This window comes from Cheilinus undulatus, linkage group 6 (genome assembly GCF_018320785.1).
Source record: "Cheilinus undulatus linkage group 6, ASM1832078v1, whole genome shotgun sequence".
NCBI lineage: Eukaryota > Metazoa > Chordata > Actinopteri > Labriformes > Labridae > Cheilinus > Cheilinus undulatus.
Genome location: NC_054870.1, coordinates 11,347,335 through 11,363,354, shown reverse-complemented (window position 1 = coordinate 11,363,354; position 16,020 = coordinate 11,347,335). Strand labels below are relative to the sequence as shown.

The window sequence follows — 16,020 nt, the reverse complement described above, 5'->3', positions numbered from 1 at the left end:
TTTTAACACCTGTTAAACATTCAGTTTATTTTTAAGGTGACAAGCTCGCATGATACAGCTCTCAGCTTTTATGTTGTGTCATATAAACTGTTACAGCATCAAATGTGTTCACTTTATCAAGTGTTCACAGAGGAAATTTCAGTATTTAACCAAATAGAAATCAAGTCAATTTATAAAGGCCACTTAATTTAAATTTGTGATAAATATCAGTGGACTTCACTGCTGGGGTCAGCATTACACATGAGTCTGTCTGTGACTGACTGACTGACTAACCTTACTTTCAGAGCCATATAAAGTTGCTCCAGTGGAGGAGAAGGGACATCTAATGGCGGTTCATGGAGGGGTTCAGTTGTACTCAAAGCCGTTTGCTATGGCTATAGTGTAGCGTTACCGGGCTTTGACCTCGTTTCTGCATGAAATAAAGACTAAAAACAACTCTAGAGGCTTTTCATTATGGGAAAGATGTTTCAGCTCTTCTGCCAACCTGCTTCAGCATGGGCATGTGAGAGTAACAGGGGAAAGGGTTAACCCTGCAGAGCAGATGGATACGCCTGTTTCCTTGTTTTTCACTGGTGAATCCATTTTGCAAAGCTCTCATCTGAACCGTTTAGGCCTGATTAGAAAGTGACAGGACCAATCAGCGACAAGGGGCAGTACTTTCAGGTGCAGCAGAGTCGTGTCATAAACAAGCAGCAGCAAGAGCTGGAGCAGTTATGGAGGAAGAGATTGGCGTGGATGCTGCTAAAGCGCCAGTTTTATCAGAACTTGACAACATTTTCCTCATTTAAAGAAGAACAAAGAACAGCAGTGAGTTGTTTTCTTTTCAAAAATGACAAAAGTCATGTACTTACATGTCATGCCATGTCATGTTTTGCGTTGTTCCTCAGTAGCTGCGCACGCACAGCTTGATAGCCTACGTCACGTGTTTTGTTGCTCTGATTGGCCTGTAGAGATGTGACAGACAGAACGTTCACCCAATCATACTCCAAGTTTTTTTCAAAGCCTCCTCTGCATCAGTTTTATTCACTGAGAAGCTTCGCCATTAACAATCTACGGCAGCGGCAGCCTGTCAGCTTAATTTTTTTTTCTTGTCACTCTGATTGGCCCGTCAGGAATGTGATGGACAGAATGTTCTTCCAATCACCTTTTGAGAATTTTTGAAAAGTCCTGCCCTTCTCTGACGCTTTCTATGGGAGCTTTTTGTCCATCCTGGGTAGTTGCAGTCAGCCATGTACTAGGTTTTAATCTAGTGTTGTTTGGTCTTTCCCCTATAGAGCTGTGTTAATCAGACATTGTGGGACTATGTACAGCTATAAAATCCGTAGATGTCTCTTAGATATTATTCTAACACACGGTATATATTTTAATACGCAGGGTCTTCTTTAAACATTAGCAGAAGTTAGCTACTCACTTGTTCCCTGCTTTACTTGTTTCTGGTGCTCAGTCCTTACCTAGTAGCTACTAGTAGCCAACCCAGCTTGTTTGTAACCTTACTGTAGTGTTACCCTCTTTGAGATGTGATTGCTGCTCTTCAAACTTAGGGTTAAAGTAGAAAGTTTCATCTCTGGCTGGCTGCTCGGGCCTTGACATGCCACAACACTCCCTACTCTGCATGGTGTGTGAGTGTGTATCTGCATGTGTGTTTCACCCCAGCACACCCTGAGAGTCCTTGACTGCAGACCTTGAGTGTTAAAAAGCACAGCAGGCCTCTCCACTGGGAGAGAGAAGAGCAAAAAACCCTGAACAGATAAGAAACTTCTCCAGCGACAGGAACGATCTGTCCTGAACGTTTCCCTTCTTCACGCTCTGCCTGTGACGTCTGCATGAGGGCAAGATGGAGATAACAACTGCAACAAGTTCACCGCTAACACTATGAACTCTGCACAGGCATCCCAGCTATGTGTATCAGTGCGGTATGGGGAGAAGTTTTTGTTTTTCTCACTCCGATGGTGTCCACAGGTGTGTCGCCATGGCTGGAAACCAAGGAGGAGGGAGGAGAAGTGCTGAGCGAGCACACAACAGCTACTTTGTCTTTCTCAAACATCTTCAAGGTCCCTGTGGAGGGATAAATGTCTGAGAGGAGGTGCATTCCCAGGAGAGACTCATCTGGAGCCGTGCGGGGTAAGTTCTCTTCACGCCTCATTCATTTTATGGGCTTCATTTGAAACGATTGATGGAAACTAGAAAATAGAGTCCAAACATTTACCTGCTCTTTTAAAGCACAAATATGCATCTTGTTTTATACGCAGCAGCCTCAGCCTGCTGCCTCCACATGTCAGACAGAGAATATGTGTGCTATTTCCTCTGTTGTGCATGCAGACATGTAACCGACCCACTTTTTTCACCCTGCAGGCTTCCTCACGCGGCGACGAGCAGCAGGGCTCTTTGCACTCGCTGTTCCTTTTTCCTATGCATATACCTCTTTCAGATGTAACTTTAAAGAGGCATAGGGCATGGGAAAATGGGGCTGCAGAGGTATTCCACCAGGCGAGACAAGTGTTTCATCAGCACCTCTCCACATGACAGCTGACCTCAAACTACATGCACTCACTCATGCACAGAGAGGCTGCTATTGTACTCTACAAAGGAAGACTAGAGAAAGCAACTCTGGCTGCAGGTGATTTCTGTGTCTGTGTTGTATTTTTTATGTTGTATCATAACTCAAATTTCATCATTCTCACTCATCATCACTGTGTCTGTTTTTAAGAGGTGTTTTTAGCTTCATTTTAGTCTTTTAAATCATCTGTTAACCTCTGAATTATGTGTCTGCTGCTGTTTTTAAATAAAGTTGTATTTGCATTAAGAACTGGATTTGATTTTTATGCATCCTGATTGTTTAAGATTGAAAGTAAAGTGGTGAGTCAGATTATGGATTTAGGGCAGTGATACACTAGGCAGTTTTTTGGGCAACTCTGATGGGCAACAGTGCCTAAGAAATTGCCTCAGTATTGCTGCTTTAATCTCATTAAAACAAAACATTTTCAGCAAAATCTGCAGCAAAGATTCTTAATTGTACAAATAACTTGGAGTCTATCAAAGCTTTTGTTCTCTGTGACATTTAGACACATAATTGAGGCTGTAAATGTTTCATTATCTATTTCACTGTTTGTTCTAAAACCCCCCAAAAGGCAGTCGCTTGAATAAAAGAGCAAATAATGTGAATTAAAATGAAAAATAAAACAAAAGAAAATGAGAAATTAAAAACTGAAATTCCAAATTTACACCCTAGAATATTATTAGCGGACATTCCAATTTATTACTTTTGTCACTTTTATGTATATTTTTCATTATTATGGTGAAAATCAAGCTCAACAAAGTGACCCTTTATGGTTCCTTGCCTGTTAATGGTTAAAAAACAAAAACCTTTCTTGGAGTGAATGCATATAAAAATGTTACTTATGGAAAAATAAACATATAAAGTCAAATGAGTATTTACTTACACCTTTAAAAAGTATTTAAATACAAAATACTTATTCTGATGGCACTTCAAAGATGAATCCACAGGCCTCCTTTCCATAAAACTTAGGACATGGAACAGGGACAGCTCAAACCACACAGAGCTTTTAGGGTTGGCATAAGGGTCCCCTGACAGGGTCATCAGAGGTCATCAAAGGTCATCAGAGTTGGTGAGGTTGTCTCTAGATTCAGACCTCTTTCAGAGCTAAGACCTCACTGGCTTCAGAATGCTATTATGGTGTTACCACTGGTTTTATCTTAAAATTGCAAATGGAAACCTATGATAGTCACAAATATTGGATTATTAGGAGGATTTTAGCAGTGATAAGACTCACAATATAAAAGCGATTTAAGTCATAGAAAAAAACCTGCTTTACTGTTGTAAAAAAGACTAAAATCACATATATTTCATTACTCATACCATTCATTTTTCCTTATAATTCCATCAGAAAACCTAGAATATCACAAATATTTGATGTTTGAATTAATTTAAGCAGGAAAGTAAAATAAAAAGCTGATACAAACCTCACAAGTATAATAAAACTGTTACAATGCTATAAAACTGACTATTAAATATTTGTAGTTTAATATATATATATATATATATATATATATATATATATATATGTATGTATATGTATATATAAAGGCAACATCTGTTTACACTTAAGAGTACTATTATTCTTTATATAAGTTATTTTTCAAGAAAATACCCTTGATGATTGCTAGATTAATTGGCTGACGGTCTAACATAGGATGCCCAGAAGGCGTTCATGTACCTGTGCGACCCCGGAGTGGCTGTGTGTGTGTGTGTCTGTCTTCAATTGTTGCTGTCTGTGTCACTGGGTTTTATCTATGTTTTATGTACAAGCTGCCCCAAAACAACTTCCCCTTGAAAGATTAATAAAGTTGTTGAATTGAATTAGACACTATTTTATATCCCTGAACAGGTGTATTTCTAAATATGGTTCCTCCACTTTTCACATTATAATTGCAGTAATGACTGAAAAATCCTATGCAAACAAAATGTATTGTGACATTTAGCAATATTATTCACCTTTATAATGTGAAAGCTCCAACAACCTTTATGGTTATTTGGGATGTCAGGGCTATTTGTTTGGCATCAAAAGAGATTTATAAATGCGTTTATCAAACTCTAGAGGAAACAGGAAGTTTAAGATGCTCTGGGACACTGCTGATTGGTCAGATGGTGTGATGTCACCCTGTGATCTTGGCTAATCTCCACTAATTGGCTTAGAAAATAATTCTGGTTCCAGTGTTTTACAGAGAGTTGGGGTGAGGCCTTGAAGGAAGTTGACTGGGGTGACCATATATGGTTCCTTGCTGTAGGGTTAAGAATTAAAATTAGCAGAAGTGACTGGAAAAAAATGTCATTGTGAGTGAAAATTTTAAATATGTCCAATTTAATTTCAACAATGCATCATTGTCAGGCACTGGTGGTCTTGTGGTTTGGTTGCCCCACAGATATGGGAGCTGTAGTCCCCTGTAGTAGGCAGTCAGAGTTCATATCCAACCGTATGTCGTGAGCTCCTCTCACTCCTGATTTCACGCTCTATCAGCTGTCCTATCAAATGAAGGCAAATGGTGTAATTGTAAAACATCTTTGTTTAAAAAGCTGAAAAGCTGAATTTTATTTATCTATCGAACAATTTAAAGGTACAGTGTATAATGTTTAGCCAAGTAGCATTTAGCACAACAAACTTGGTACAAATGATATATAATATTTATAAGAAGGCCTTTCATTCGTGTCGAATCACCTAATCATATAGAACTGTTATTGTTATTCAATAATCATACATAGGGAGGGTCCCCTCTTTTGACTAAACCATCTTGGATTTTTGCATCTTATATGTTTCTACATTGCCAAAGAAGGTATCAAATAACAGATTATTTTAATTCTTATTCCACAGTACATCACAGTGATTACCAGAAGTTAGATGTTTTCATTTGCACTCTTTATTGTAAAACCGACCAAATTATAATATTGTGAGGTTTAATTATAAGCCCTCCTCAGGTTTCCTACCTCACCTGCACAGTCCTGTACTTTTACTCTATCCCTGTCAAAGATGCACCAAAGCCTTGGGAAATAATGTATATAATATATGCAAATAAATGACTGTTAGTTTTTGCTAAAATATTATATATTGAAACTTTGATGTCTTATTTTGGGAAACGTTTGTTCAGTTCTTGCTTGTAGCCTTCAATGGCATGGCTTTATTTAGTAAAATCTATATTTCAACCTGTGATTTGGTAACTTAGGCGAGGATTTAATTGATACATTTACATACTGTAGCACTGACATATTAACACCACTTCATGGCATTCAGATACTGAAAGGTAATCCTTAATACTGGGTGTGGACACAACTTTAAGCATACTGCATAAGGAGGTGGTCTGGGACGCCTTCATCCAGACTGGTTTGGTAGTGTAAGTGCTCCTCATACTGGCATGCATCAAAGAAAGCTTTGTCAACTCATGTAATCAGCAGAAGTCCACCAGCAAACACAAGTTTGTTTTATGTAAATCCTTTGGGCTCACATGTAGTTTGGTGAGGAATTATGGCTCTATTTAGAGATCTGGATCATTTGGCTTAGTTCAGTAAAAATAGCAGGTTTTTTAGCTTCCAAACAGCTCTCGTTGGTCCCATCTTGGCTTTTCTATAACACGTAAACAACACCAGAGTGGACAAAATGAGAGGGGAGCACCAGCCACTTGCTTTGAAAAAATCTCCCAGCTCTTTCACTGTTCCCCCTTAATTTGTTGTCCTAATGTGAGTCACAATTCACCAATACCCCACAAGGTTACCCTGCTTGATAGTATAGGCATATATCACAGTTTCCTTTGTAACAATGGTTCTCAACTGGTGGGCCTAAAGCGGGCCGTGAAGCCTTTTTTTCGGTGCATGAATACTTAGCACAGATTGATGATGTATGTGCTGTTATTCGCATAAAAGGCAGGTAAGTGAGAATTGCTATTGCAGGTCATCACACATTGTGTGGACACACCTAAAAAGTAGAGTCAACCTGGTATCTGAAAGCCCGAAATGGATGATAATGAGATCTCAATACCAGGTATGAACAACTCCTACATGCAGGACAGGGTGTCTCCAGGACTAGAATTGAAAACCCTTAGTGCTCTGCAAAATGACCTACTGAATTTTACAAACACATTCCTTTTTCATCTATTATTGGCTTTCCTCAGGTGCCTTTTAATTTATATTCTTTATTTATTTTTTAGTATTTTAAAAATGTTTGAAGACACAGCCGCAGTTTGGTTTTACCCAGGAATCTCAGTCAGTCCAATTTAAACGGCAATGTATTTAGAAAAAATGGAAGTATTTGGGGAAATAAATTTATGTATGTTTTTCCTTTAGAGCAAGCTCATTCCACATGATATTCTCCTACATGCAGCTGCCTCTAAGCATCGTGAAGCATAAAGAAAGATAAAATGTAAATGCACAGAAGAGTTACTTTAATTTAAGCACACTGGAGGAGTTATTTACTTTCCTCCTGCTGACAGAAGACTTCAAATATTAAACTTCACTGTGGTTTGTGTGGGTGAAACTGTAAAAACGTTTATTCATCAGTGAAGAGAAATTCAGTGGAAAATAGTTAACAGACCATATAGATAGTACTAACAAAATAATAATTCAGGTTAGGGGTTTGACAACGGCTCGGACAGAACATCAACTTAGAGAGCCTGACACTTGCATGATGCTATGTGGTATATCCATTTGTTCTTGCTGCTCACTTTGCTTACAGCAGGTCTAATAGATACTTAGGCTACCAGGAAATGCCCACCCATCCATCCATTTTCTATACTGCTTATCCCGTTGGGGGTCACGGGGAGCCTGTCCCAGCTGTCACAGGGTGAGAGGCGGGGTACACCCTGGACTGGTCGCCAGTCAATCACAGGACCACAAGGAAATGTGTTGGGATTAAATAACACTGACATTTTAACCCATCTTAAAAATCCAGATCTATACCTTTAGTACTGGTGTTTTTGGTCTTAATTTTTCCATTTGTTTTTCCTAATAATCTGTAAGTGATGCTCATGTTCCTGGGAACTCTCTTTCATCATCATCAGAACAATCCTAGAAACACCGACCAACAGAAATAACATATTTATTTCACATATTTTTCCTTGAGGCAGCCACAAAAGCAGCAATGTTGCACTGGCTTAAAAGAGATCTACCAGCCTGAAGATATGAAAATTACTGTTCAGTTTTTACATATTGGAGAAAATTACTTTCAAACAGGGACTACAAAACAGAATGAATGAACAGATGCAACAAATGATAGAAGATGATCAGACCTGTGTAACTATGGGCAACTGTATCTCTATGGATTTATAACTATCTTTCAACTCTATGCAGATGACATAGTCCTTTATATCACTTTTAATACTGTCCACAATGCCTCTCTCTCTAAATCTCTGATGTTCTACAATCCCATCTGCAAAACCTGAAACTTGTCTTGAATTTTGCACAGACTATATGGATGGTATTTTCTAAATCCAGACACACTGACTTAAGCAGTGTAAGAATTCAAGCTGGCAATGATGCAAGATCAGAGCGAATGCACTTTATAAATATTTTGGCATCTGGATAGATGAAAACTCTTACAACACCAATTGAAAATGTTTCATCTAAACCGAGACAACAGCTGCCTGCAGCCGCTGTCTTTTTAAAAATAAGTCTTATTTCCCTTTATTTGTTAGAAAAATGCTTACTGAATCAGTGCTCCTTTCTGTTCTAGATTAGAGTGATGTTATTTTTCAATGTGCAGGCAGTACTACCTTAAATCTCTTAGGATCTCTTGAATCATGCTGCACTGAGATTAACTTTGGTGACAGCTATGGGCCTTCCTAGTCTATCAATAAGTGGCGATTAACCCTTTATTTATTAAACTATTAAAAAAACAAACAAACAATAAACAAACAAAATACACCACCTTATCTCAGCTATTTTTGTTTAAAAAAAGAATGTTTTAATGTATTTCTGTCTCACTATTTTATTGTTTCATGTAGTAATAGTGATTAAAAATACCTCGTCTCATCACTTATGTTTTATCATGTCTGTTCTCTCCATGGTGGTTGATGTCTTCTGTTCCAGGTTTTCTACAAAATGAGATTTTGTTCACTGAAAAACAATTTAATTATAATTCTTTTCTATATAGGTAAAAAAAAATTGTACGAAATTATTGTTGTTGTTTTTTTTTTTTTAAATATACAGAAACTGTGATTCGTCTGAGTTCTGCTTTGCCTACTAAACAAAAAAAAACTAAAATAAAATAAAATTAGATAAATAAAATAAACCAAATAAAATGGCAAAGTAATATGTAATTTGAAAACAAAATAACAAGGTTAATAAAATAGGATAAGACAAATTAAATAATATTTTAAAAAAATGGCATGAAATAAATGAATAAATTTGAATAAAATTTGATTTTGAAATAGAGTTTAAAAAAGGAAACTTAAAATAAGTCAAAAATTAAATGGGATTTTAAAATAAACTAAAATGAAATAGAGTGAATAAATCAAAATTAAATTAAGATATTGTGTAATAGAATTGTATTAAAGAGAAAATTAAAATAAAAGTTGAAACAAATAAAAAGTACTGTGAAGTAAAATGAATTGAATTAAAATCATTATTCATTATAATGTAATAAATAATAAACACAATAATGTAAAAAATACAGAAATTATAAGATTACTGACAAAAAACTAAGAATGGCATGACTTAAAATTAATAAATAAGATAAAATAGTTACGATGCAATAAAATATAAATGGAATCTAAAACAAATAAAATAAAATAAAATAAAATAAAATAAAATAAAATAAAATAAAATAAAATAAAATAAAATGTTGACTCAATGAATATTATTTTCTCCCATTTCCAAGGTTGATTGTTTGGGAAGACAAAAAAAAAAAAAGAATAATAAAACACTGCTATATTTACTGAGAGCTTATAATTCCATCACTGTAACTATGAACTGACGTCTCATTAACAGCTCTCTCACTCTTCATCAGATCATCATCATCATCACTGTCGTCATCATCTGTCCTCAGCTCCAGTCTCTCTGCTGTAGCTTAATCACGCTGTTATCACCTCTTCACCTGATCACTCAGCTGGCACAAAGGGTCATTGTCATTCAGGCCAATAATCCTCCACCCTCATATGAGGGCCATTGTCTGATGATTATGTCACCATTAGAGCCAGAAATGCCTGTTCAGCTGCAGAAGAACTGTGATCTGTTTATAGGAGCTGCATGAATAGATGTATGGTCCACTTAACCTTTCCATGGAAAATGTTCCTTCATTGTAGCTCTCACTGTTGGGGGTGTAACCTCTGCTGTGGGGAATGCGCCCCCTGCTGGGAGGAGTCAGAACTTTCTCTGTAAGTGCAGAGTTAAAAAAGGGTTCATAAAAATCTCAAGCCAGCTTAAATGTTGTATTGACCTCAAACCTCAATGGTCATTAAAATGTCTTATAGGGTATGATAATTGTTATAAAGCTTCTAAATATTTTGATTTTGTATAACTAAATGCATACTATTCATACATCATTATAATTAATTATTATTAGTGTCATTAAGCATTATGAATAACCAAGAATGTTTATAACTATGCTACATATTATAGGTGCAATATTAAGCATTATAAGTAAACTTATATTATATTATTATGTATTATACAGGTAGACTACAAAGAAAGTGTTATCAAAACCTACTTTAAAACTGTAACACTATTGAATATGAAAATGCACTAGTGAATATGCACACTTGAAATCAGCAACAGTGCACATTCGGCTTTACGACGCCTCTTTTAGATAGATGGCAGCTTCTCAGCTTGAATACTTTTTTGGAGTACTAACCTTTGGGAGAGGTGCATGTATAATTTTTCTGTATGTCTGCATCACATGTGTACAGTCAGAATTACATTAAGATCTGCTTGATATATTTTTGCTTTATGTACATTTGTATATATTCTCTTGGGAATATGCACTGATTTGAATTGTTTTGGATATATGCAACTTAGTTTTCTGGCTTGTGTATTATGTCTAGGTGCATTGCCTTTATACACATACAATTTTTTGGTATGCCTTACTCCTTATAGGACCCCCTTAATGTAATTTGGTGTTTTGAATTTGAAATTGCCCTGTCGGGACGCCTGATTAGATACTGGTGGGCTTCAGCTGTGTTAGGTCACGTGGTTATGTTCACATGGCGACTCTCAGGTGCATTTACAAGTCTGAAGAAGAGCATGCTGGCTCCACTTGGTTGCTAATAATGCAAATAATGGCAAGAAGCAGCAAATTAAGTTAAAGCTGGGAAAAGAAACTGTAATAACTGTCAGTGCTATTGAACCAACACACATGCACTGACATGATCAGTAAATCATGACTGGGAAGAACCCAGTCTCTGGGTTTTTTAAGGGTCCTGCCAACTCTGGGCAGGCGTGAGAGCAGTAGATAGAAGCTATGAGCCTCCAGGCAACACAAAGACTTCAGAGCATGTTCATATGGGACTCAGTTAACTTAATGATGTGCATTAAAACATAAAAAAATGTCACAAATGGACGGTAGATGACTGGGTAAAGTTTGAGAAAAAAAGATAGCTATTCATCTAAGAGTACTTGGAGCCAACTGCTGAATAACTTTTCTCTGCTGTTGTTGCTTATGCAGTTGTTGGATTATTTTCCAAGTGTACTTTTGAAATGCTGGATAATTAAATGCTAGCAATGTAAATATAGAAATATCCTCCAATGGTGTCTTCTAATCTGTCTCTCCATGTTTTTAATAGTTTCATATTGTAGTAAATCCAACAGAGCCCATATTGGAGTAACTGCTGTTGTAAAGTTGTAAATAAATCTCTCTTTGAATCAGAACTGTGGCTGCTGCAGAGTAAAGCAGCTCTGGCTGCCCCAGCATATGTCTGTCTGATAACCTGCCGGGACTATAATCACTCCGCCAGCAGGGACTTCCTCTCTGAATCCGACTTGCAAATCATAAGAGGAGAAGGAGGCGCATTTATGACAGAGACTCAATCAGTCAGATACTTAGCCGGGGCCACTTAATGACTCTGAGGTGAGGGAATACACACCTCAGGCAGACTTCAGGGCGCCGTCCCTCTGCGTCTCTCAGGTACGTGTGAAGAGTTCAATGTGGAGACAATAGAGCTCAATGGATCTCAATGATCCAGCACTTAGCTCTGCTTTGATGTTCCTTTGAAGATGCAAATCTACAGCAGAGCAGAGAGAGGCGCAGCTGGGAGCGCTGCCACCGGACCCCTAATGAAAATATTTGCCTGCAGGAGTCAGAGACATGCAGCATCCTTCTCAGCCTCTGAGGGCCTCGGTTATACCGGGTTGATCCTGCGCTTCTGCTGAACTTATGTGAATGTATTTGACAACCTTCAGCCACTGAGGAGCCGCATGAGAGGAGAAGAAGGAGCAGGAGACAGAAAGAGAGAGCAAAACAGGATCACGTGAACAACAGGAAGTACCATTTGTTCCTTTTGTTACAGTTAACATCAATGCAGCAACAGATGGCAACAAAATGGATTCACAAGTGATGATGATGCAGGTATAAAGCTCTGGTGTTATTTTACAGACACGTTAAAGCAGCTTTGAGGACCAGCTCCCACTCTGCCTGTTCAACGGTCTGCAAATGCCCGATGAGAAATATGAAGGATATCATGTATATGATACCATCCTGGTGTTATCTCAGCACCTCTGACCTATCAACAGGCCTCATATAAGCATCAGCGGATTTTCTGAGTTCAACAGAAACTCTCCAAGTATGTTATTTTGATATCTCTGTCTCGGTCAAGTGTTCAAAGTTCTGTTAACAGTGTAGTGGAGTAAGCATTGAAATACGACGTAACTTCCTTTTCTGCTGAAAAGCCTAAAAATACAAAACAATATTTATTAAAAAACAACCTGTACAAAATGTTTTTTCTTTTTTTAATACTTTATTTTAATGGTTAAGAAAATCATTGTAGCAGACAGCTGTCATTGAGAGTACACTGCATTTAAAAAATATATATTTATTAAATAAAGAAAAAACTAAAAAAATAAATAAATAAATACAGACCCACGTGCATACAAAAAGGGAAAGAGAGAAGAGAAAGAAAGGGAAGAGTTTAAAAAAAAAAAACAACCCTGACCATCTATTAAAGAACAACCTATACAAAATGTTTTATTCTTTATGAAACAGCATTAAAAATCTATATTTATTTTTAAAATATCATATGGTGAAAAGATCATGTTACTAAATGTTTTTACTGTTAAGGAAATGTTTCGCATGTAGGAATTTGTGGGGTTTGTTTGTATTTTGTGGAGTGAAATGTACGGTGGCCCTCATGACAAACTCAGAAAATATTTCCCTGTTTGCAAAAGAAAATAAATAAATAAGAAAAAAAAAATCACGTTCTGCAGGAAACAGTACCTAAATAATAAAATGCTTTTTTGAGCAGGATGGAAACATTTTTACCTTTTTTTTTTCTTTAATTTTGATTTATTTGTTTATTTATTAAAAAAAATATTTAGCATTGTTGAGGAAAATGTGTGGTTGCCCTACAGGCTAACTCTAAAAAAAAAAAAAAAAAAAAAAAAGAAAGAAAGAAATAATGTGTAAATATTTTTAGATAGAATATAAAAACGTTTAGTTGTAAAAGTATGTTTTTCACAATTGAGGAATATTTTTTGCAGGTTTGATTATTTATTTATTTTTTTATAGATTGGTACTTTGGGCAATTTTTTTTTTTTTTTTTTTTTTTCTCTCGAAACAAAAAATATTTTTGCAATTGACCTTTAGGACCACCATAGAAATTATTTATTTAGCAAGAGGACTGACACTTGCACTAAATTCTACGTTACAATCTCTTTGGTGGCTGAGCAGCTCTAAAGGTCTGATCCTATCACCAGGAGTTTATGTTTGGGAATAAAGAGATAAAATTATAAGACTGGACAAAGTGATAGAGAATTAGAAGCTGATTACTACTTTGTTAGTTTTATTTCCCTGTTTTACACATCATCCCAATGGAAATGAATCATAAATAATACATGACTGTACTGTAGTGCTTCAGGAGTTATTATACACATTTACAACTCTACATCCCCTCATCCACAGAAATAAATATCTAGATTCCACACAAACACTTCTCTTCATGGGGACAGTTCAGTGGTAGTGTGGCGGGATGAAGACTCGGGGGGAGCTGTGCTGGTGCAGGGAAGCCGGCAGGCTCGTCCTGTGGAGCGGCTGCAGCTGCAGGTGGAGGCCGCTGCCGGTGAGGAGCTGTCCACTGAGCGGGTGGTGCTGAAACAGCAGAGGAGGGAGCAGGGCTGCAGGGACGGGGAGGAACTGTGGTCGGAGGTCCTGGACCTCCCGTTTCAGCTTCATCCTCCGGTTTTGGAACCACGTTTTCACCTGAGAGCATACAAGACAACCATTTAGACACCTGAGCCCAAATAATGAAGGCTATAATGACACTTGGTGTCATTATAGCCTTCAGTCCATAATCTAACATGATGTACTACCTATATCACTTTCCACACTATTTCCCTTTTAGACTGTGTGTGTGACCAGTCTATATTTAATGCTTATAAAGCATAGAAATGACTCAACTGACTATAACATACAGTTGATTATCTTTCGAGTTTGAGCCTATAAATACGCGTGCATGGGCCTATGTGCGCAGTAACATCAGTGCACCGTTAAAACAGGGCTGTTGAGTGGAAGCTCACCTGAGTCTCTGACAGGTTCAGCCTCTCAGCTATCGTCCTCCTCTGAGCAGCACCCAGGTATTTGTTCCTGCCAAAGGTTTCTTCCAGTTTTCTGATCTGTTCGGAGGTGAACTTGGTCCTCATCCTCCTCTGCTGGGTGGTCTCCCCCTCGCTGTCCTCCCCTACCTCGCTCTCAGAGCCTGAAGTATAACCGCAGCTATCTGTGAAGGAGAAAAGTGGATATCAGCGGCTGCACAAACTACTGTGCGTCCCAGCTATTAAGAGAACATTGATCTGTGAACCTACCATTCATTGAGGTAACTTGTCCACTTCCTTCGTGCACTCTTAGTCGACATAAATCATCCTGAGTGTTTTCATAGCAGCTCCTGGAGAGCCACTCTACAGAGAAGTTTGCCATGTTGTCTCCAAACAGAGGCTACTAAAGTTTTGTGTTGCTGTCCCCTTCAGTGACCCATGGGCGCTATATAGGAGGGACACACTTCTTTATTTGCATATGCAAAGAGATGTCAGCGGAACGATAGAAACTTGATGGTGGTTGTAATTGAGCTTAATAGAGGCTGGGCTGCGCGTTTTCTCACGTTCATGGCTGAGATGCTCCGGCGCCACAAAGTCTGAGTATCAGTTACCTGACAGGTCTGAGGAATGAGCTCTGCATGAAGTGATTCAAGGTGATATCCGCCGCTGAATGCATGATGCTCAGTTAAAGCAGTTAAAGAAAGCTCGACTAGGGCTATTACTGTCCAAATTATCCCACTCATTGAAATGTCTCCAAGACGACTGTCAGCTCTGTGATTGGGTTTTGCAGCAGCAGACAGAAGCGCCCACCTGTCTGAGGATCAGGCTGCACATTGATGAGGTCTTTGTTATGGTGGGGAGGGGGGCTCAGGTGGGTGTGACCCCCTCCTGACAGTGAGAAAGTTTCGTTTGATCTCTGTTGACCGATTTGAATGAGACATTTGCTGAAAGGAAAACAACAAATAAGAGCTGGGAGGCTCAGAGAAAGGCGTTTCTTTGAACTGAAGCAAGCTGAATTCATTGTATTTTACTATAAATGCATCTCACAATAAGCTTAAATATCAGGGTCTATAGTCCATGTGAAGCCTGTTTAAATAGGCACCAGGTAAAGTGGGTCTAAAAGGTTGGAGCATCACAGATCTTCAGAGGTGTATGTTCAGTCACAATGTCTGATCTTCAATCATTGCTTTAACCCTTTTTGACACTAAACAGTGTTTTTATCATCTTGAGGATGCATGGGTAGATGTGACAGAGTGAATACACATGTAAACTTAAAAAATAAAACAATTTCCCTTCAATTTTTAAAAGTTTTCTGTGTGCCTGTTCCCAAAAACGTTTGGTATATTCTCTGAGACTTTTCCTGTAAGTCTAAGGATATTTCTCAATGAGGAACTTTTTGAAATTTCCAACAGTAAACATTAATACTTTTCACAGTAGCTTTCAACAGTCTTTCCCAGGAGAATTATTTCAGGAATTTTCATGTGAAAAATTAGGGAATTTTTGGAAACGTTCCTTGATTTTTTTAAACCCTTTTTGGGGTGCCCCAGAAACTTCGGGAATCGTCATACATTTCCAGAAACTTGGGGCTATCTTCTTCAGTCTTTGGTCAAAATTTGTGTCTCTATTGCTCATGAAGAAGTTAGTAGGTCCTGAGGTAAGACTATTGGAGAATCGCTGCTGTATACCATAAAGCACTGAGGTATTTTTAAGTCCATAACTTATCATAACATTCTGTATGATTGAGTTTGTTGGCCTTTATTGACCAGTCCTAGGCTTAATTA

General features: G+C 37.7%; 1 protein-coding gene across 1 annotated transcript; it reads right to left on the bottom strand.

Annotated features, from left to right (window-relative positions):
• Window positions 1–13,658: 13,658 nt before the first annotated feature.
• On the bottom strand, window positions 13,659–14,621 carry vent (ventral expressed homeobox). Its single transcript, XM_041789807.1, has 3 exons — window positions 14,510–14,621; window positions 14,225–14,424; window positions 13,659–13,907 (listed from the first exon to the last, which is right to left on the bottom strand). Exons 1-3 carry the CDS (start codon window positions 14,619–14,621, stop codon window positions 13,659–13,661), a joined length of 561 nt encoding a protein of 186 aa, XP_041645741.1.
• Window positions 14,622–16,020: the final 1,399 nt, after the last annotated feature.

Excerpts from the sequence above, each read along its gene's own strand:
- vent (XM_041789807.1), bottom strand. The coding sequence starts at position 14,621 with ATGGCAAACTTCTCTGTAGAGTGGCTCTCCAGGAGCTGCTATGAAAAC. Across the intron at positions 14,425-14,509 it reads ACAAGTTACCTCAATGAATG|ATAGCTGCGGTTATACTTCA; the intron begins GTAGGTTCACAG and ends TCTCCTTCACAG. Across the intron at positions 13,908-14,224 it reads TGAACCTGTCAGAGACTCAG|GTGAAAACGTGGTTCCAAAA; the intron begins GTGAGCTTCCAC and ends GTATGCTCTCAG.